General features: G+C 57.8%; 1 protein-coding gene across 8 annotated transcripts in view; it reads left to right on the forward strand.

Moving 5' to 3' along the window:
* The window catches only part of FOXP4 (forkhead box P4), a 51,432-nt gene that overhangs the window by 24,067 nt on the left and 5,897 nt on the right, over positions 1 to 21,468 (forward strand). Inside the window, exons 3-13 of one of the 8 annotated variants that reach the window (XM_046005283.1) lie at positions 6,777 to 6,872; positions 13,264 to 13,335; positions 13,968 to 14,048; positions 15,557 to 15,704; positions 15,795 to 16,008; positions 16,287 to 16,391; positions 17,178 to 17,265; positions 18,327 to 18,410; positions 18,502 to 18,709; positions 18,791 to 18,867; positions 19,756 to 19,857. In XM_046005283.1, the coding sequence (XP_045861239.1) occupies positions 6,777 to 6,872; positions 13,264 to 13,335; positions 13,968 to 14,048; positions 15,557 to 15,704; positions 15,795 to 16,008; positions 16,287 to 16,391; positions 17,178 to 17,265; positions 18,327 to 18,410; positions 18,502 to 18,709; positions 18,791 to 18,867; positions 19,756 to 19,857 (1,275 nt within the window). Of the gene's footprint in view, positions 1 to 6,776; positions 6,873 to 13,212; positions 13,336 to 13,961; positions 14,049 to 15,556; positions 15,705 to 15,794; positions 16,009 to 16,286; positions 16,392 to 17,177; positions 17,266 to 18,326; positions 18,411 to 18,501; positions 18,710 to 18,790; positions 18,868 to 19,755; positions 19,858 to 21,468 lie in introns of all 8 variants that reach the window. The other 7 variants (XM_046005282.1, XM_046005278.1, XM_046005279.1 and 4 more) reach the window with 7 other exon arrangements.

Here is a 21,468-nt window from a genome sequence, read left to right on the forward strand (position 1 = left end):
TGGACCTGGAAAGAGACGTGCTTCCGGAGAGCCCACAGTGGCTGGCGGGCAGCTGAGGCAGGTCTGGGAGGTGCCCGAGCAAGCGCGGCGCGGGGGTTGGGGGGGGTGGCAGGCAGCACTACCACCACCCTGCTCTGTTTCCCTGCTTCCAGATCCGGGGAGGGAACCAGGGAGCCGGAGAGGAGCTCCTTTCCTGGCTTCGGAACCTTTGGGTCACTTGTTCATTCTCATCTCCTGGGGCAGGGAAGCCCTTGGTGGCCTTGGTGGGGAAGGGGGCCTGAAACCCGGCTGTGTTCCCCGGGCTCTGAGTCTCCCACCCACGTGGGCCTGCCTGTATCAGCGCGTTGCTGGTTTTCATTTTAATGGTTCTAATTTGAGAATGCGCCGATGTCATTTTTACGAGGTTGGTGTAAAAAAAATTTACAGCCTTTCCAAAAAGCTTTTTTTTTTTTCCAAGGGAAAAAGGTGTAGAATCACTTCAGGGGTTTTATGGTCTTCTCTCCCCCATCCTTCCAGCCCCCCTTTTCTGCGTCGTTTCGTTTTTCCTGCCTCTGCTGGAGGACAAAGCCTAGCTAGTCAAGAACCTGGATCTCCCCAGGTCAGTACCTTTAGTGGTTGGATCCACTGACCTCTGACCCTTCTCCCTGGGCCCCTTCCCTCTGCTCTCTGGCCTCAGAGGAGTTGCATTTCCAGCCGTGGACAGGGAAGTGTTTCCTGTTTAATTCCAATCAAGAAGTATTTATTAGGCACCTACTGTTTACTAGCAGTGGGTTAGGTATCTACCCTCAGAGATTATATCACTGCCTGTTTAAAATCCTCCAGCATTTCTTTCTCAAGCATAGAGTGAAATCGAAAACCCTTGTCCCTGTATGATCTGGCTACTGCTCACCTCTGGGTCTTCCTCCCAGGTAGGCTCCTTAGCTTGGCCACTCAGGCCTTGGTAGTTCATGATGCTTCGAGCTTAGTCCCGCCTCAGGGCTCTTGCACCAGTGCTTTTGTCCCCAGGAATACTGTCCCCTGACTGAGTTCTCTCCTAAAACTCAATGTCTCTTCAGAGAGGCCTTCCTTGGCCACGCAGCTTAAGTAGGCAGCCAGCCGTCCTGCATGGAACGCTCCTGGACCGCTAACCACCATCTCTTCTTAGCCTGCTTCTCTTTGTTTTCATGTCTGGTTCATTGCCTTAGAACGGGATCCCTGTAAAAGCGAAGACCCGGAGTCCCCCGGAGGCTGGGATGGTGGGAGCGCCCTGTGGGGCTTCACACATCCTCGCTGGAGTACTGCCAAATGAATAGGGAGTCGCAGTATGGCTGAGGGTAAGGGAGGCTGGGGACAGGTCGCGGGCTTTCCTGGGGCTCTTTTCAGGTTTGGGATAGGCTAACCACCACCTCCCCAAGTGCCCTCCTGTGCCCCTTCCCCTAAATCTAGACAGCCCCAGTGGAAATTAATTATCAAGACAATTTCTATCTCGGTTTTGCCAGAATTAGCGAGGTGCAGACAAGTTTAGATTTTATTTTGGCTGCCCCTCCCCACAATCCAAATTAAACCAGAATTTGCCAGAAGGTCCTCCATCTTGCCCGGCCACTTGTGGCTCTGCGTCCCTGCGCAAAGCCCATGTCAGGCCCAGGGGATTCAGGTTCTGCCTCTGCTACTGTGTGACTTTGGGCACGTCACTGTCCCTCTCTGTGTCATTTCCACATCTCCGAAGTGAACTACAGCTGCGCTTCATAAACCATTTAGCTTAAGATCCATCCTAAAAGATACATTTTCTTGGAGCCTTAGCACACAGTTTCTTGAAACAATGCTTCTGCTTACTAATACCTCTGATGCTTCCTTATATGTGAGTGTGTGTGTGTTTTCCCATTTTTTTGACCTACTAAATTGCTATTATGACCCACCACTAGATCATGACCAGCAATTTAGAAAACACGAGACTAGATGCCCTCCAACACTTGGAGCTTACCGGGTCTGTGGGGTTCTGCTGCTCACTCTCCAAGGTCAGCCCTTTCAAGCTGGCCCCTGAGCACCACATCCCTGCCCTCCCAATCCTCAGGCCACAGAAAGGATCAGTAAGCAGCCTTGCACCTGGCCTCCATTGAGAGGATGCCGGTCTCTCCCCGCTGAATTCTCAGAGACAGAAATGAGGGTGTGGTCTCACCCTGCAGACAAGAGACCCTCCTGCTCCAAGACTTGTTTTTCTCCTCATAGCAGCCCCTGTTGCCCTCCAAGCTCTGGCTTCATTCCCCTCCATCCTAACCACCCTCCCTGGAAGCCATCCGTTATAAGCCATTTGTTCCTAATTGTGGAGATCCTGCTAATGACTTCTGACGCGGGGGTGGGGGGAGAGGTGGGGGGTTGGTGAGGGGGAGAGTTCGCCTTCATTAGCAAGACAGTTCTTGAGCTGGAGGGGGAAAGGTGGGGCGCGGAGGCTGAGGGAGGTTTTGGTGAGTGGGTCCTGCCAGGTGGCACTAAAAAATGACAAGAAGGTGGCAGATGAACAGTAAAGACAAAAGTTAGTGTCCATTCTGGACCCACTGGGTGCCTGGCACTATGCTAAGTACTCCATGTGCCTCGTGTACTCTTCACAGCAGCCCTGGGGACTAAGGGCAGGGTTATGCCTATTTCGCAGAGGAAGAAACTGAGGGTCAGAGAGGTAAAGTGACTTCCCTAGGTCACACAGTGTATGGTGGAGCCAGGATTTGGATCCAGATCCCTGACCAGGGTCTGTAAACTGAATGGCCTAGTACTGCTTCCTTTGAAGGAAAACTGGACCTTATCCCCTAAACCACAGAGCTGGGGATGAGGCTTTGAGTCCAAGGGGTGGAGAGAGGGGATTGAAGAGGCCGGATGACTCCCAGTTTTCCATTCTGCCCTGAGCACACACCCCGCCCCAGGGTTTGCATGATGGCTTCTCCTTGGTGTGGGATTCTAAATGCCTTTTCCCACCCCAGGCTGTATTTGGGTATCTCTGACCCTCAGGGAAGGGACATGGGGCCAGCTTTCTGAAGTTTCCTGTGTTGGTCTTGTCTGCCCGCCTCCCCTTCACCCCTAGACAGTTGGAATTACCCAGGCTCAGGGGAAAGCAGACTCATAGGCTTTGAGGGACCTTGCACAAGCTCCTGAAGGCCCTGCAGGGGTCAGGGGCACTGGGCAGCCAGAGGTGTGCGGACTCCATTTCCGGCCCATGGAACCTTGGGTCTCAGTTTCCTTCCCTGTCTGGAAGATGGAGGCCACGACACAAGCCCTGCCTCGCTCGAGGTGATGAGGCTTCAATCAGATGTAGTCCTCTACAAACGCCAGCTCTTGAACTCTGTCCCCTCGGCCTGCCGCCCCTGTTCAGCCTGGACCAAAGTGAATTGCACAGATGTGTCCACCGTCTTCCCAGGTGCATTTGAAAACATCTGCGTTTTCAAGGGGGCTGCGACCTGGTCGGCATCATCAGAGAAAGTGGAGCTGGCTGTGTTGGGGTGGGGGCCGTCATCCCCCACGTCTCCCAGCAGCGGGCAGCCTGGCGATATAATCAGGCCCCAGGACCAGCAGCCGGTGTAGATGAGGCCTGGTATGTTGGGAGTGCTGGATGGGACTTCGGTGGGGCTTCAGGAAGTCTCCGGCCTACCTGCTCCCTTGGGTGACCGCCCTGGAGGAGGGCATCCTGGGCCAGAGGGACCCCCTCACTCCCAGAGTGCTGTCCCCAGCGGTGGACGGTGGTGTGGCTTGGGCATGGAGCAGCACTGGAGAACGTCGAGTGGACAGGGTCCTGTCCAGGCCATCTGGAGAAGGGAGCTTGGACCCCAGGTCCAGGGTCTGCCCATTACCCTTACCCTGGGCACCCATGGCGTGATTTTTCAATGGTACCCAAACCATTCTAAATTGGGTCAGGGCTGAGCACTAAGCAAATGACACAAAATGACCTTGGGTTGTCCACCATCACCCCTGTGTCGCCTCTAAGCGCAGGGCCTGTGCATGGTGGGCAGTCATGCATGTGAGTAAGTGAATGAATGAAGGAATGAAGTGCCCACAGGGCCCTGGGGCTGCTCCAGCCTCTCCTGCTGCCAGCCCGGGAATGGTTTCAGGGTCCCTGGACTTGCTGGGCGATTTCACTCCTCTGCACAGTGGGGGTCACTGTGCCAGGAACACACTTCAGCCTCCTGTTCCAGCTGAGGACCTCGCCCCTCGGAACACCGGTCAGGGGCAGCAAATGCCGCCACCTTCTCTGGGCTTTAGGGCCCGGTGCTCACCACCACCCCGGCTCTGATGGGCGATTGTCCTTGCAGCTCTGCAGCTGTAAGTCCTAGGGCAGGCCAGGTTCTGTGTGTCTGTGTCTCGGCATCCAGCACAGCCCCTCGAGTACAGCAGGGGCTCAGAAACGTGAAGGAGGATGTGAGTGGAGGCAATCCCAGGAGGGTCCAGCCTTGGCTGGGCAACCTGTCACTTGGCCTGCAGAGGAGGAAAGGCCCGGAGTGGGAGGAGGGCAGGAGGGTGAGTGAAGGGTCCATTACAGATGAAGACTATAAGGCCTGTCGTTGTTTCCTGTAAATCTTGTAATTTCGTGTTTTAGGGGACCACAAAGTAAGAGAGTCTATGGGGAGTGAACGCAGCTCCCCAGGCCACGCCCCCCAACTCCCTCTGGAAACCCCTCCCCTGTGTTTCCCCTCTGGGTCACCTAGGCCAGCCAGCTTCTCCAAGGCTTTCTCTTCCCCAAGCTCGCCCCCTTGACCTCTGGCCCCCTACCTCTCTACCCCACCTGCACCTTTTTGACAGAGAGCATGTGTCTGACTCATTAGACCTGGAGGGGATCACTCAGGCACCAAGAGGCAGGGCTCCTGCCCAATGACCACGTGGCCATCTCCCTTCCTTCCTGCACCGCCGCCCCTCAACCCCCACCCCCTTTCCATAGCTTCTCAGAGCCTTTTGACTCCAAGAGGTCAGAGTTCTACTTTCTGAAGTGAATCGTGCCGAAGAAACCCCAGGCCACCTGTCCAAGGGAAGAGAGGGGCTGGGGAAGGCCTGGGATCTGGGGGGCTGGTGAGGGGCGCACTCATGTGAGCTGCAGGTATGCTGGGGGCCACACACCCACAGATACACCAGTGAGTGTTTAGAGACCGTGCTAAGAGAAGCTAGGTTTAAGGCTGGGGGCAGCTCAGCTGTTCAGTGGCCGGAAGGAAGGGGCTTCGAAGGGCGTGTGCGAACATGCACTGGGTGCTTGGGAGCGTTTGCCGGGCGGTGAGTGTGTGTGAGTGTGTCACATAAGGTTTTGCCTTGTTGGTGTGCGTGATGAGGTCAGAGAGCAGAAGTCCACATGAGGACAAACATGAGAGTGTGTGCGTGGACAGAGGTGAGGGGCCGCAGTGAGCACGTGTCGTTATGTAGGCATGCTGGGCAGGAGGCCATGCTGGCCGCTGGCTCACTGAGCTGAGGGGGACCACCCATATTCCTGAGAAAGGAAGGGAACAGACCCTTCACGAGACTGCCTTGGTGCCCAGCTTGGGTCCTTTTGTCCCCCTGGTGTTCCAGAGATGGATGGTATCCCGGGTTTGCAGAAGACTGAAGCACAAAGACAGTGTAACATGCCCACGCCAGTCATACTGCTGGTCAGTGGCACAGCTGGGATTCAAACCCAGGCCTGTCTGATGCCAGAGTCCCTGTCAGAGGCCTGGAGACAACTGTCTGGGGTGCAGAAGGAGATCTTCATGGAACATGGGGGAAGACAGGTGTTGTGCTCCTGGAATGTGGATTCAGGACAGGTCCCCATGTCCCCTGCCTCTGAACCCCACACTGATCCAGATTGGGGTGATGGAGGGCTTGACCATCCTTACAGAGAACTTCCTGGGCTTCCCTCCCTGAGCCCCCCACTCTCTCACCAGACCTCTCACTGCTCACCTATCAGGCTCATGGATGGGCCAGAGCTGCTCCCTCTGCAAAGTCCATGCATTTCCCGCTGCTATGACCCTGCCAACTCCCAGTCCAGTACAAGCCACGGGGGCCTCTGAGCCTGGACCACCACCGTGAGGTCAGAGCTACTCGCTGGAAGTTCAGACACACCCTTGAGGACTTGACCAAATTCCCCCATACCACCAGGCCCTGCACCCAGATCCCTGGACTCAAAAGGTCACACCATGCTCAGAACCTGAGACTCTGCCCTGATCCCCCTCAGCTAGGTACAGTGACCCCAAGTGAGTGCTCCTCCCTGCAAGTCCAGACTGGCCTCCTGGCAGAGGCTTCCTGAGCTCAGATCCTTGCTCTGTGATCCTGGGCAGATTATTCGCCTCCTGGAGACTCTGTTTCCTTAGCTGTAGAATGGAACTGATAATCCCTACCTCACAGCCTCATAGGAAGGATTCAGTGAGATCTTGCGTGTAAAGGGCCTGACACAGAGTAGATGCTCAGCAAGTAGTACCTAGTATTAGTCCTGGAATCCCTCTGTTGTGCTTTCCCCTGGGATCCTTTTGTGGCCACTGTCCCTTCTGTTTGCTGCCCCCACTGAGGCCCAACAAAACCTCTCAGGTCCCAGAGTGAGGCCCGTATAAACTCTGATCCCCATACCCTGGCAGCTCCTCTCAGGGACTCCTACCTATAGGCTTAGGGCCTATAGGCAAGTCCAAGTGCCCCTGTGACCCTCTTCACCACCTCCAGTACCTTCCACCTTAGCCTGGCTTCCTCCCCCTTACTGCCCCATTCTCCCTGAACCTTGGATCCCGCACTGCCCCCTCCAGGCCTTTCAGGCCTTTGTTGGAGCAGGTAGGCCCTGTCCTGACAGCTGACTGTCCCCTCTCTTGCAGGCTCTCCAGGTGGCCAGGCAGTTCCTGCTGCAGCAGGCCTCTGGCCTGAGCTCCCCGGGCAACAATGACAACAAGCAGTCAGCCTCTTCCGTGCAGGTGAGGAGGAGGGTAGGGGAGGCCCTGCAGGTGAGGAGGAGGGCAGGTGGAGAGGGTAAATTGCCCCCCGCCCCCCGCCCGGGGACGGGCAGGACCAGCTGGAGGATGGCTCTGGCCAGTCCCCAGTGCCACAAAGTAGGCAACTTTCCAGAAGCAAATGCAGTCAGTGCAGGAGTGGGGTGAAGAAACTTAACTTTCTCTTGTCTCCACCCCATGGCCCAGGTCTTGCTCTGCTCAGTGTCTTTGTGTGTGTGGCTCAGTTTGTGTCTACAGTCAGTTCTTGCCTTCTCTGGGTACCTCCTGCTTGCTTCCCTTCCCTGGCTCTGCCCTCTGGGTCCCGTCCCTTCTCAGGTTTCTGTTTCTCCATCCCCGTGGGTCACTTGGCCTGTCCCTCTCTCCCTGGCTGTCTTAGCTGCTGAGGTCCCCACGTGCCTCCTCCCCATCTCTCACCCACCAACTCTCTCTCTCCCCTAGTTTCCTGTCTCTCCGTGTCTCTCTGTCTCTTTTGTTTTCCTTTGCACAATCTGCCCTTTTTTCCCCCTTTCCCTTCCCCCAGCTTGCCGGCCCATCTGGCTGGCTGGAGGAGGGGCGGACTGTGGGAGGTGGGGGGGTGGGGGGAAGCCGGGCCTTCTGTTTACCTTTTGTGTCACAAAGAACTTGGGAGAATTGCGGTCTGAGTCGGGTGGGTCACGATTCGGGCAGCCAGTTCCCCTCCCCCTGGGCCCTGCAGCCTTGCTTCCTCGCTCCCCTACCCCCCCCCCTTTTCCCCACAGCAGCAGGGGAGGCTCGGAATTGGGGAGAGGATTAAGCCAGGCTTTGAAAGGAAGTTTATCTAGGGGAGGAAGGGTAAGCACGACCCTGAGCTAGGAGCTCTGGAGTTTGTGGGGGTGGGGTGGGGAAGGAAGGAGGGAAGTGAGGACAGCAGGGAGGAGAAGGACCCAGGACAAGGCTTTGTCCCAGGATGGGGATCCCAGAGCTCTGAGGAGTATCCGAGTCTTATGTCATACAAGCTTATGTTTGGAAAATGGTTTGAACAAGTTCAAGGTGGCTGAAGGGTGTGGGGCCTGAGCAGTGGTCCTCTTTTAGAAGGCTTGAACCTAATGAGACAGACCTCAAGAGGGAGGAGTTGGGCCAGGATAGGTGGTGGTCTGGGTGGGGAGGTGAGAACAGATCTGGAAGGTAAATAATGGGGAGAAGAGAAAGTTCTCATGCCAGAATGATATAGAAGGTTCTCATACCCATATCGCATCAGGACTGGGCCCCTTTGAATTAGGGATCTCCCAATGCCCCCCCCCCACACACACATGTTTCCCAGGTCTGAAATGGCTACTGCTCTGAGTCGTCCTCACCCTGGGCCGGGCCTCACACCCTCTTCTAAGAACAGGGAGGGGTGGACTGGGGTAACAGGAATGTTGCCCTAGTCAGAGAGGGCCTGCTGACCCAAGGCAGGAGGGAAGGAACTTGATGGCAGTTGGAGGGACTAAGGTCAGGCATCAAGAAGGACTTTATCACAGGGGCACCTGAGTGGCTTAGTTGTTGAGTATCTGCCTTTGGCTCAGGTCATGATCTCGGTCCTGGGATCTCAGGGTCCTGGGATTGAGCCTGGCATTGGGCTCCCTGCTCAGTAGGGAGCCTGCTTTTCCTTCTCCTACTCTCCCTGTTTGTGTTTCCTCTCTCACTGTGTCTCTCTCTGTCAAAAAATAAATTAATTAAAAAAAAAAAAAAAGGACTTTACAGCTGGCTATGAGGGGTAGGAGATCTGAAATAATTGAGAGGGGAGGGGAGGCTATGGAGAGCCCCTTCCCCAACACAAGAGCAGTCCTGGAATGGCTTAGAGTAAGAGGCAGAGGTTTGGTCAGAGAGACAGAACAAATGATCCTTTTCTCAGGCCTCTCTCCTTGCCTCCTTCTCCAAATCATTGATTCATCCATTCATCAAATACTTGCTCAGGACTAATGAAACTAACAGCATTTACAGACTGCTGACCATGGGGCAGATGCTAAGTGCTTTCCATGTGTCATTTGTCTCCCTTTATCCTCACAATCCTGTGGGGTCTAGAGATGCTGCTGTTATGAGCAGATAAGAAGACCTTAGCCCAGGGGCGCCTGGGTGGCTCAGTGGGTTAAAGCCTCTGCCTTCCGCTCAGGTCATGATCCCAGGATCCTGGGATCGAGCCCCGCATCGGGCTCTCTGCCCCGCAGGGAGCCTGCTTCCTCCTCTCTCTCTGCCTGCCTCTCTGCCTACTTGTGATCTCTCAAATAAATAAATAAAATCTTAAAAAAAAAAAAAAAAGAAGACCTTAGCCCAGATAGGTTGAGTCACTTGTCCAGAGTCACACAGCTAATAAGGGACAGAGCCAGGATATGACCCCAAATAACTGGCCCCAGAATTTAGATGTTAATGTCTGCGCTGTGATGTCATGTGTGCTCAGCACAGCAGTGGATGCCAGCAGTCCCCAGGTGCAGCGTCCCAGCCAGATGAGTCTCTGGGTTCAGGGGGATGGGGTTCATGGGCCATGTCTGAGCTTCCCCAGGAGCCTGGAGATCCAGCTGTGGACCCTCTTCCAACCGGGATACCTTCCTTGCCTCTCATCCCCACCCTTAAAGGTTCACAGTTTCTAAGGAGGTGAAGCTTGGGTCCCTGAGCGGGGCCCAGGACCTTCAAATAACTTCTCTGTGAGTGAAGTGGTTAATGACAAAAGGTTGATGGCCACCCGTTTCCGGTGGCCCCCACATGACAATGCTCTGCTCCCCAGGGTGAGGCAGGATTGGCTGCCTCACCTCCCCTCTCCCGGAGCCAGCTTCTGAAGTTTCTAGAACCATGTTAGTCTCCAGCTCCAGCCTGGAGATGGCCTAGTTTGTGCCCAGGCCTGGGCCCCAGGCAGGGAGAAGTCAGTTACAGAAGGCAGCAAAGTTAGCTGGGAGTTTTGGGGTGCAGAGGGGTCGGTGGCTAGGGCCAGGCCCCTTAGCTCTGCCCAGCCTCCACGCAGCTTGTCATTGCCCCTGAGGCTGACCCTTCCAGAATTTCTGGAAATTTATCTTGGTGCCCCACCGCTTCTTTCTTGCTGCTGCCCCTGGCCAGAACTAGTCTGAGGACTTCCTTCTGGCCATCTGCAAGGGAGTTTAACCTAAACCAAGCTTTAGCCTGGTGTCCCCACTTGAGCCAGTGACCCTAGATCCCACTTCAGAGGTTGAGTTTGGGTCCTTGATTCTAACACCAAATTGCATCTGTGGGGTGCTCAGCCTCCCCACGGACAAGCGTCCTCTCTGTAAGCCACCAGCCAGCCCAGCACACTGTACATACCGTGAGTAGAGAGGACCCAGGGGCCTGGGCCGGGGCCCTGTGGGAGGGGCTGGAGGCAGCTGTGGGCATTTAGCCCACGGCTCACACTGCCAGGCCTTTAGTAAGCATTTAGCTGCCCTGGCCACTCTCCAGACAGTGACTCATGGGCCTTGCTGAGCTGACAAGCTGACAGTGTCTATCCTGACCCATCCTAGCCTAGCAAGGGGTCAGCGGGGACACCAGGGGAGCTCCAGCTCTGTCCTCAGAACCCTGAGGGGTGTGGGGGGGTGGTGTCAGCCAGCCCAGGAGCTCAGCAAGCACTGGGCAGTCCCCTCTCTGACCTCTCTTGACCCCCTGGGCCCTGGCAGACTAGTACACACGACGAGGCAGTCGAGGCGTCTCTGCAGCCGCCTCTCCGGCCAGCTGTGCAGCCAGCTGTTCGGCCAATTTGCAGGGATGGCGGGGGCCGGAGAGGCCTTCCAAGGTCATCTCTTCCATTCCCCTGCGTCCAAGTAGGAAAGCCCCAAGAAAGGAAATGCCACATCCTTTCTTGTATGCCACTCACCGTGACTCACAGCCCTATGGTGTCTGGGCTGTCTCCCTGCCTGGGCCATGTCCGTCTCCAGTTCAGCCCTCCCAGGATGAGAAGGTCAGGCCCTGGCCATGCGGTGCCCTCTGGGGTTGGAGAAGTCATGGAGAAAGGAGAGTGAAAGGAGGAGAAGAGGAAAACCCAAATGTTTTACAAAGTTGTTTTCTCTACATTTGCATAGAATTTAATGGGCTACAAATCACTTTCACTTGCCCCTATTCCCACTGTCCCTTTGGGGACAGGCCAGGTTATTTAAGTTCTCTAGGTCTCAGTTTTCTCATCTGTAAAATGGTAATGATGATTAGACACCCTACCCGCCCCTGCATTTGCTGTGAAGATTTAGCAGAGTGCCTAAAGGCACTTAATTAGCAATTAGAGGTCTGGGTGGAAAAGGTGAGGCAGGTGAAGTGATTTTAAAGAATTGTTAGCCTCAGGAACAAGAGCCTAGGTCACCTGACTCAGAAATCCAGGACTCTGAGCTCCCTGCCACCATGGTGGGCACCCCCGAGGGAGGAGGAAAGAAAAGGACGGCTGAGCAGCCTCCCAGCCTCACGGGCACCCAGCAAGGGACCCAGGCTGCCTCCGCAAAGGGTGTGGGTCTGTGCCACTGGCTGCCCCCCTCGCCCAGGCTCCTCCAAGAGTGAGGACCACAAGACCCCCACGGCCTGGCTTTCTAGGCTCTCCTCCAGGTACAGTTGTACAAAGGGAGGTTGGCCTTTGGCTCTTCAGCCTCCTCGACCCCTCTGCTCCTTGGATAATTCAGTTTCCACCCACACTTCCTAACCTTCCTCAAGATCTGCTCCGAGGTAGGGAAAGCAGTGTGGACACGGGAAACACCAGGAGCCGTGGAGTTCACAGACCCGGGCTTGAATCCCAGCCCTGCCACTTAAGGCTCCTCTGTAGAGGCCCCGGGGGCCTTCCTTCACACACAGCATTCCCCACTAAAGAGCTAGGGTGTGTCCCTAGGGCTGTTGGCACAGAGATGGCTCAGCCACCAGTTATTGGGGTGAGGTGTAAGAAGAATTGGGAGCCCTGGGACTTCCCCCATGTCCCTGGATCCACTATACCTCCTGTGCCACTCCTCTTCCTGGGGATTCCCTAATTGGTGGCTTGAGGCTGAGTCCTTCTCCCCCTCCCTCCCCACCAGCTCCTCCTCCCCTGCCCTACCCATGAGGCTGAGGTGGGGGGAGGTGACAGGGGTCACCAGTCCCTTGAGGACATAACCTGTCACATCCTGCCCAGACAAGTCCCTGCAGGATACTCCTCCCTGCCTGGGCTGCCTGGACCCCTCCCTCCCCACCCTGGGGCTGCCAAAGGGGCCTCTGAGCTGCTGGGATAGGTTTTTCAGTTCAGGGGAGTAAACGCTCAGTGAGTGCCTGCTGTGTGTGGGAAATGGTAGGGGGTGGGGATGGGGTGCTTCTAGAGCTTGGCAGCGGGAGGGGAGGTGAGACCAGCTGGGCTCTGAGCCTCATCAGGGCACCCGTCCTGCCAGAACAGTGGGACAAGACAGCCTTACTACTTGGGCCTCCCTGGCGATGACTACCCCAAAGCCCGGGGATTTCAGGAAGGTGGGGCAGAGAAAAGAATGATGTTAGTGCTTTTCCAGGAACCTGTTAGCTGGTAGCTAGGTTCTCTTGAGCCTCCTCCAGAGGCTTAAGCCAGGGCACGGCATGGAGAGGTCCTCCACTCTGAGAATGCTGCCTGTTCCTGCCGGAAGGCGTCATCTCCACTGGTTCAGTTCCCGGTTTAGCGTTTGAGGAAACTAACACCCCAGAAGTGGCTGCAAGTGACTTGCCTGGAGGGCACACAGCAAATTCCTCCCAGAGGTAGAAGTAGCAGCCCACGTCCTGGCTCCCTGCTTGGTGTTCTTTCCAGCCCACTTTGACTCGACAACACCTACGTACGCCGTGGCGGGCCCTCCCTGGGTCAGCTCTGGCTATGTGTATGCCCTGCCAATGGCCATGCCAGGGTATGTGATGTGTGTGCGATCGGAACCAGAGTCCAGGTCCTCATGCTGTGGGGGCCGCAGACTGCCCTCCGGCCAGGCCCACCGTGGACATCGCGCTCTTGGAACATACTGAGCTAAAACCGAGAATGGCTAGGTGTTGCCCATCCCCATCCCTAAGGGAGAACGCCTGCTAAGCATGGATATGGGTTCTACGACTGGTGTCCCTGGACATAGTGCCTCCTGCGATAACAGCCCCCCGCCCCCGGGCACCTGCTGTGTGCCGGGCTCTGTTTGAAATTTCGGCTCACTCATCTTCATGAGAGCCCTAAGAAGTGGGCGCTGTTTTTACTTGCCCTTCAGAGACAAGGGAATGGAGAACAGGGAGATAAATCACTTGTCCAAAGACACACGGCACGTAGGTGGCAGAGCCCGAATTTGAACCCAGCGGTCTCCCTCTGGTCCTCATGGCCATACTGTGGGTGGGAGTGAGAGGAGCAGGCTAACGGGGCCCAATCCCACAGGTGCCTGTGTCGGTGGCCATGATGTCGCCGCAGATGCTTACCCCCCAACAGATGCAGCAGATCCTGTCGCCCCCACAGCTGCAGGCCTTGCTCCAGCAGCAACAGGCGCTCATGCTGCAGCAGGTGAGTCTGGCCCCAGGGCAGCTGGGAGGTGGGAGAGAGGAGGGTGGGGCGGTGGAGGCTCTGTGGCCTCCCATCTCCCACCCTGTTTACTGCCAACATCACTGCTGGCCAACCCCCCCCTCCCCACCCCAAGAAACCCGAGAGATAGCTCAGGCTGGATGGATCTGCATTCCTCCAGGGCAGCTGGGGAGAGGTCAGGGGTCAGGCCTCTCCTGCAGTGGCACCCCCATGCTCCCTGTCTCACCGGCCCTCCTCTATATCCAGAACCCCAGGGAAGGGCAGAGTCCTGGAATATCCCGGCACCTTGCTGCAATGGATTCAGGAGACCCACGGAGAGGCAGGGCAGGCTCAGAGCTGTGGGGCGAAGCCCCCACCCCTTCACCCCCCCCCCCCCGCCCCCGGCCCTGCTCTGCTCCCTCTCCACCCAGGCCCTGCTGGGGACCCTCAGAGCAGACTGAGGAGAGCAGGCATCTCCCCGTGGGGTGTCTCTTTCACCACCCCAGTGAGACTCCCTACTTCTGCCTCCAGGAGCCCCGTCACAACAGGGCCAGGGCTGTTCTGGGGTCCGCAGTCCCCGGCCCGTGGTAACCCACTCGCACCCCTGCCCCCCTCCACCTCCCACCCAGCTGCAGGAGTACTACAAGAAGCAGCAAGAACAGCTCCACTTACAGCTTCTCACCCAACAGCAGGCTGGGAAGCAGCAACCCAAAGAGGTAAGGGGCCTGACGTGCCCCCTCAAAGGACTGCTGCCCCGGGCCCCTCCTGGCCGGAGGCTGGGAGCCCCACAGTGGCCAGGAGAGAACTGCCTTGCGGGCATAGGAGACAGATCAGGGAGCGCCGGGAGGAAATTATGGGGCAGGGGGGAATGGGAACTGGGGGTGCACATTTCTCCAGCTGCCCTCGTCCCCACTTCATCCTTCCTCCTTGCCTTGTGTTGTCAGATTAGTGAGGACGGACCTCCGGTATCCCTTGCTCATGACCAGCTGCCTTGTTGTCAGGTCCTTTCCTACCCACTTGTCTCTTAGTGACTTAGTACCTCAGCCCGCCACACACCCTCCCCCACCCCTGGGTTCTGGTCCCTCAGTAAACCCCTTGCACTGCTCCCCCCAACCCTGCCCCAACCTCTGCCACTTCTTGTAATATCAGGCCCTTCCCCTCCAGAGAATTCCCCGGCCTCGCCTGGGCCACGTGCCCCCTGAGCCTGCCCCCCCCCCCCAGGCTCCCCCTCCATGTCCCAGACATGTGCCTCCCTCCTGTGGGCCTAACCACAGCCAAGTCCTGGGTGGCTTCTTCCCAGAAGGCTGCCCTGCTGACGCCCAGTCATTTCCCAATGCCCTCAGCCTCCCCCTCAAGGTCTCATCCTTGTTGCCTTCCCTGCATTTTCTCTAGGCTGGCTTTACTGAATAGCTAGCCCACCACTGCACCCCCAGGGCAGGGGGCCAGGCAGAGACGTCCCTGCCTCCCGAGCACCCAGCACAAGATTGGCTCCTGGGGCTTAGAAAAGACTTGCTGATGGGCCGACTTGTGGGTGCCTGTGTGAAGAACTGACTGGCTGGGGGGTGGGGGTGGGGGCTGGCGGGAGACAGAGAGAGAGCGGAGCTCCAGACCTACAGTGAGCAGGCGAGCAAGTGTGCGCCTGAGCAGTAGAGATGCGACTCTTCCCCAGGCCTGGGTCCCGATGACCAGCTGATGCGGATCTTTTAAAGTCCCGTCAGACTCTTTGATTCCCTGTGTCTAAGAAGCAGGAGAGGAGAGGAGCTGGAGGGGGTAGGCCCCCTCCTCGGCGCAGGAGGGGGGCACCCGCGCATGTGGGAAGGGTGCCCGCCAGGCGGGAGTGGCCCCCGGAGCCTGACAAGCTCATCGATCATTGTGATGAGAGGCCCCCCCCTCCTTTTCCAGGCGAGCACAGCTGCGGTGCGGGGGAGCCGAGGCGGAAGGAGGGGGGCGGGAGCAGGGAGGGCGTCGTGCTGAGCGTCTGGGTCTGCTGTGTGTGTTTGCGCGCGTGCGTGCGTGCGTGCGTGCATGCGTGTGTTTACTGCGAGGAGGCATGCAGCCCTATGGAAGCTGGGCCGGGAGCAGAGAGGCTGCAGCGGCAGACGCCACTACGACAGCTCCAGGGGCTGATAGACCCTGGGAGGGGGTGGCCGCGGGGTGGGGGCCGGAGGGAGTGCCCGAGGCTGATGGTACCCCTCTCGGCCCGTCCCCTCGGGCCCCCCACCAGGCCCTGGGGAACAAGCAGCTGGCCTTCCAGCAGCAGCTCCTGCAAATGCAACAGTTGCAGCAGCAGCATCTGCTCAACCTGCAGAGACAGGGGCTGGTCAGCCTGCAGCCCGGCCAAGCCTCAGGGCCCCTCCAGACCCTCCCGCAAGGTGAGTGCCCCCCAGCCCAGACCTCCCCCACCCCACCCCGTTCCATGGGCGCCTGGGAGCCTGCCAGCCTCCCACCTCTCTCTCCCGCAGCAGCCGTGTGCCCGACGGACCTGCCCCAGCTGTGGAAGGGCGAGGGTGCCCCCGGGCAGCCCGCCGAGGACAGCGTCAAGCAGGAGGGGCTGGACCTCACCGGCTCAGCCACCACCGCTACCTCGTTTGCCGCCCCCCCCAAAGTCTCACCCTCCCTCTCCCACCACACCCTGCCCAACGGACAGCCCACTGTGCTCACGCCTCGGAGAGACAGGTGCGGGGCCCAGGCCGGGAGAGGGCGCTGCACACCTGCCTGGGGGCGGCCCTGCTCCCTGAGGGATGGCACCCCTGGGTGAGGGACAGGGAGGGGGGAGGCGGAGCTCGTGGACCCGGAATTTACCCCTCTCCCAGGGCACACAGCATTGTTCTCAGCCTCTGGGAAACCCATGTGAGGGACAGAAACTTCACCAGCAGGGGAGCCTGGCCGAGCTGGACCCAGGGCCGTTGGGGTCTCCAGGGTCCCTGACTGCTGCCTCTCTCTTGCTCTCCTAGCTCCTCCCACGAGGAGACGCCAGGCTCCCACCCCCTCTATGGACACGGAGAGTGTAAGTGGCCAGGCTGTGAGACCCTGTGTGAAGACCTGGGCCAGTTTATCAAGTAGGTGTCACCCCAACCCTCCATTCGCCACCCCCCCCACCGCAGCAGACTTTGCACAGGGCCCTTCATCCCGCCCCCCAGCCGGCCACCTAGCTTGCCCCTCTTTGGACCTCAGCCACCAGCTGTCCTGCTGTCCTCCCCTCCGGGGCGCCTAGCCTAGCTCTTTCCCTGCCCCCACCAGCTCCCTGATCCCCAGCCCCCCATCTGTATTTGCAGGGGCCCACAGCCTCAGTCAACCCCATACCCAGGCTGTCAGAGCCCCTCAGTGCAGGGGTGTGAGGAGCAGGAGAGGACGCCCCCCCATAGCCCTCCCCTACTTCCCCCAGACTCAGCCCAAGAGACTGACGGCCTGGTGACAGGCCGGAAGGCCGGTGGACAGGCAGGGCGGGAGGCGACCAGCTGCCACTGCCGTGCCAGGCTCTGTCACTGACTGATTAACTCCGCTGTCTCCCAGACCCTTGCAGCATCAGGGTCAAACAAATTGTTTTCACGCTTCGTCAGAGGTTTACTTAATTAGTTCATTTGCAATTAGATCTCTCTGTAGCTGGGATTTTAGCAAAGACATCAAAGGAGGCTGACGAGAAGGCGGCTTCCTTGGTTGCCCTGTTGCCCCGTTTTTGTTTTTTTTTTTTTCTTCCCACCTCTTTCCCTTTGTATCTCTTGGTCTGTCTGCTTTCCAGGCCGTGGGTGGGCTGGGAGCACGGGATGGGAGCATGGGATGGGAGGGTGGTGGCCACAGGCAAAATGGGGCCAACTGTGTCTTCTCTGCCCCCTCCTGCCCCAAAGACACCTCAACACAGAGCACGCCCTGGATGACCGGAGCACAGCCCAGTGCCGGGTGCAGATGCAGGTGGTCCAGCAGCTGGAGATCCAGGTGCAGCTCTGAGGATGCTCAGTGGCGGGGGCGGGGGTGCGGGGGATCCAGGCCTGGCCCCACCCTCAGCACTGACATCCCAGGAGGGCTTTAGAGGGCCTTGCGGAAAGGCGTCGTCTTAAGCTTTCTTGCTCCTAAGTGCCAAGGCCATGAGGTGATTGTAGTTAGAGTCCCAGGAGCAAGCCAAGGTGGGAGGTGGGGGTTGTGGTATATCTGCCAGGAGTCCCAGAAGAGCAGTGTCCATATAAAAACCATAAAAATGCCAACAGCTAATATATGGAGCCCTTACTTGGTGCTGACTTAAATACTTTACCTGTAGAACTCCGGGAATCCTCTAAACAGCCATATACGGCAGCTGCTGTTCTCATCCCCACTTTATAGATATGGAAAACTGAGGCCTGGAGAGGTGAAGTGACTTGTTGCTCTGGTCACTCACCCCAGCGGGTTGCCGAGTCGGGGTCAGAAGCACAGCGGTCTGGCCTCTGAGTTTATACCCTGTAGCATGTAGTACTCAGAGCAGTCCAGCAGGCAGAGTCAGGGACATTTACCCATTTCCCTCTGGCACCTAGCAGAGCGCCCTGCCCTGAGAGGGTAGTTGTGAAAGACCTATTGAATTTATGAATGGGGGTGAATGAATCATTCATCCATTCCTGTGTTTCCATTCATGGCGCGAGGCCCCTCTCACACACAAGTGCCACTGAGCTTGGGTGTTGTTCAACCACAGCCTCTGCCTTGGAGGAGGAGAAAAAGCATGTGTTGTTAGCGAGGGGGCCCCTGACCTGTAGCTCGAGTCTGGGACTCACGGTCCTGAGGAGAAGTGGTGAGGCCTTCATCGGGGCCGGCAGGCCTAGGCCCTGGCCTCGAGGGTAGCAGGGGATGGAGCAGAGCCGAGGCCTTCTAGGAGCAGGGGACAGAGGGAGCCAGAGGCTGATGTGTGAAGGAGAGGAGTGGTGGGAGAGGGGTTTTCTTGGGTGTCTGGTTGGGGAGAGGCGGGATGCGGAGGAGGAAGTGGACCGGATCCCTTGGGGGCTCAGCCCCGGCTCACTCGCGCCTCTCCACAGCTCGCCAAGGAGAGCGAGAGGCTGCAGGCCATGATGGCCCACCTGCACATGCGGCCCTCCGAGCCCAAGCCCTTCAACCAGCCCGTGAGTGACTCTCCCCTCCCTGCCACCCTCCCAGGACCCCTGGCACCCCCACCCTGGGCGCTGGGCTCAGCACCCTCCCCGTTGCTCACAGCTGAACCCAGTCCCCAGCTCCTCCTCATTCTCCAAGGTGACCGTCTCCGCAGCAGACTCGTTCCCAGATGGTCTCGTGCACCCCCCGACCTCGGCCGCTGCCCCCGTCACCCCTCTACGGCCCCCCGGCCTCAGCTCTGCCTCCCTGCACAGCGGGGGCCCCGCCCGCCGGAGGAGCAGTGACAAGTTCTGCTCCCCCATCTCCTCAGGTAAGGACTGCCAGGAGAGTCGATTCCCCCCCAAGCTGGATCCCCCATCCGGCGACCCCACCCTCTGCCTCTCTTCCCCAGAGCTGGCCCAGAATCATGAGTTCTACAAGAACGCCGATGTCAGGCCTCCCTTCACCTACGCCTCCCTCATCCGTCAGGTGAGCATGGAAGTAGATGGGGGGGCACCCAGGCTGAACCCCCATCTCGGAGTCTCAGCCTCCACAAGAGTCGTGGGGCCAGAGTAGAGATAGCCCCTCCTGCACCTGTCCTCTCTCTCGGGCTTCTTCCTGGCTGTACGGCCTCTCACCCAGGCTCCGTCTGAGTCTCTGCCATTCGTGTGGGTGTCTCTCTGGGTTTTTGCTGCTTACACCCACTCCGCCAGTTCATTCTCTCATTCCCTTGTACACACCCTCCTGGGAGACTGTTTTCTGATAGACTCAGGGTCACTCTCAGTTGGTTGCCACCTGCCTGCCTGCCGCTCCCTCCCCCTCCCTTCCTCCCCACCAACCCTCTCTCTCTCTGTCACATACACACACCCCTCTGTTCATTCATGTCCTTGATACTCACGTAACATTCTTATGAATAGACATCTTCACAGATGTCCTCTTGCTGTGACCCCCCAGCAGGCGCACACATCCTCACAGGTACCCTCCTATAAGCACACACACCCCACCTTGTGCTTAGGGAGCCCTTTGCCAAAATCAGGATAAATTGTAAATAGCCCCCACCCTGTGGCTATCTCTCTCCCAAGAATACTACTTCATTTTCACTCCAGAGTGGGGCCCCTTGACACCAGTTGCCCTCCAGAAGGAATTCACGTGCTCCTTGCACAAATGCATAGCCCTCACAGCTCCTGTTTCCTAGCCCGGAAGCAGCCTGCCCCACTCAGGGGATGGACAACACCCACCAGTCCTGTCCACGAGCGTCTGTAGTGGACGTCTTCTGTTTTCAGGGTGGGAGTCGGGCCAGGCAGGAGGGAGAGAGCACAGGCCTGTGACCCTTGAAGGCTCAGACTGAGGGTCCCTTTGCTTCTCTCTGGCCCACAGGCCATTCTGGAAACCCCCGACAGGCAGCTGACCCTGAATGAGATCTATAACTGGTTCACCAGAATGTTCGCCTATTTCCGGAGAAACACTGCCACCTGGAAGGTGAGGCATGCTCCCTCCTCCTTGCCAAGGGACCCAGTCACCCTCAAACATCTCCTCATCCCCTTGGCACCAAGGCCGCATCACATTTCGTCCCCTAAGAGGGTCAGTTCTGCAGAAATGGCCCCAGCAGGGCCTGGGCTGTACCATAGGTCCCGCCACCCCCACCTCAGCATGGGCTATGGAATGTTCTCTAACTGCCCCTTAATAGCCCCTTCTTTCCAGCTTCGTGCTGCCTGCTTTCTGGCAAGAAATCCTCCTCTTCCCTGGAGTGCCCCCCGATAGGCCCCACAAAGTAGGCCTCCAGGAGTTAGTAGTTAACAGCCCCAGCCTGTTAGGGAGGCTTGGGGTGACACGCTCCAGAGGCCCTAAGGGTCTGGGTACCTTGGCTAAAGGTGCCTGTTCTGGAGCCAGGGGTGGGGTGGGCCGTGTGCAGGTGTAGACACAGGGACAGCCGAACGAGACCTGTGGACTGCGTGCTGGGACATAACCACGGGCACCCCCGCCCTCTCCCCAGCTCTGCCATGGCGGAAGGAAGATAATTGTCTCCATCCAATTAGTCATTTCAGCACCTTCAGCCATAGAGTTCTCTCAGGGGACCAGAGGCAGGGAAGGAAGGGACCCTAAAAAATGGGACACGGAGATGTGGACTGGGGCACTCAGCCATTCATTTTCCCATAGCCAAGATGGGAGGGATGTGTGTGTATCTGTCTGTCTGATGGGTGAGAATATTAGTGTCTGTGCAGCAGAGTGGAAAGTGATATCTAAATTGGGAGGGGGTGGAGGGAAGGGGAAGGGAGTGTTGGCGCCCTGCGGGGAAGGTTAGAGGTGGGGAAGGCGTCCTTAGCTCACAACCTTAATTGGATCCCTGGCTCTTGAGTCCCCCTGCTGGCCAGCTCAGAAGCTGCAGCCAGACAGCTACCTCCCCACCAGCGGCCAGCTTTCAACAAGTGTCACCGAGGCCCCCTCCCCACCAGTGCCCAACTGGGTGGGGTCTGCATAGGGCCCAGTCTCCTCTAGCCCCAAAACGTGCTAACCGCAGCAGGAGAGACTTCCATATCCCGTGACCTTCCATATCCCTGCTTGCCCAATTCTCAAAGCTGGGGAAAGAGGCTTGGAGGCTGGGACGGCGGCTCTGATTGGCTCTGAGTGATGTCATTTCCTGCCAACCACAGTCCTGCCCTCTCCCTGAGCTGGCAGGGCCTTGTTGGGACCACCAAGTCCAGTCTCCAGCCTCCAGGACTGTTTGGATACCAGGTTTTAGAAGATAGAGTCCTATACAGACATAAAGGGTCGTTAATGATTGTTATCTAATGTTTATCTTCATAATGCAGGTTAATCCTTTACCTGTAGGGGTGAGAGTAGAGAACCTCATTTCCATTAGACAGCTTCCTGCTCAGGGGCATAGTGTCCCTCACCCCCCTACCCTCCTTTCCTGTTCTCTACTTTCTCCGGCATCAGGAGAAGCTGGTTTAGGTGACTTCCTTAAACCCCTCAAGGACCGTCTTGAAATCCCTCCCGTTTAGCCGAGCTCCTTTGGCCTTCCATGGTTGCCCAGCCAGGATCATCCCAGTGGTCTCACACTCCCGGGGTCTTCACCTCCTCGTCCCCTCG

Source organism: Meles meles, chromosome 5 (genome assembly GCF_922984935.1).
Source record: "Meles meles chromosome 5, mMelMel3.1 paternal haplotype, whole genome shotgun sequence".
NCBI lineage: Eukaryota > Metazoa > Chordata > Mammalia > Carnivora > Mustelidae > Meles > Meles meles.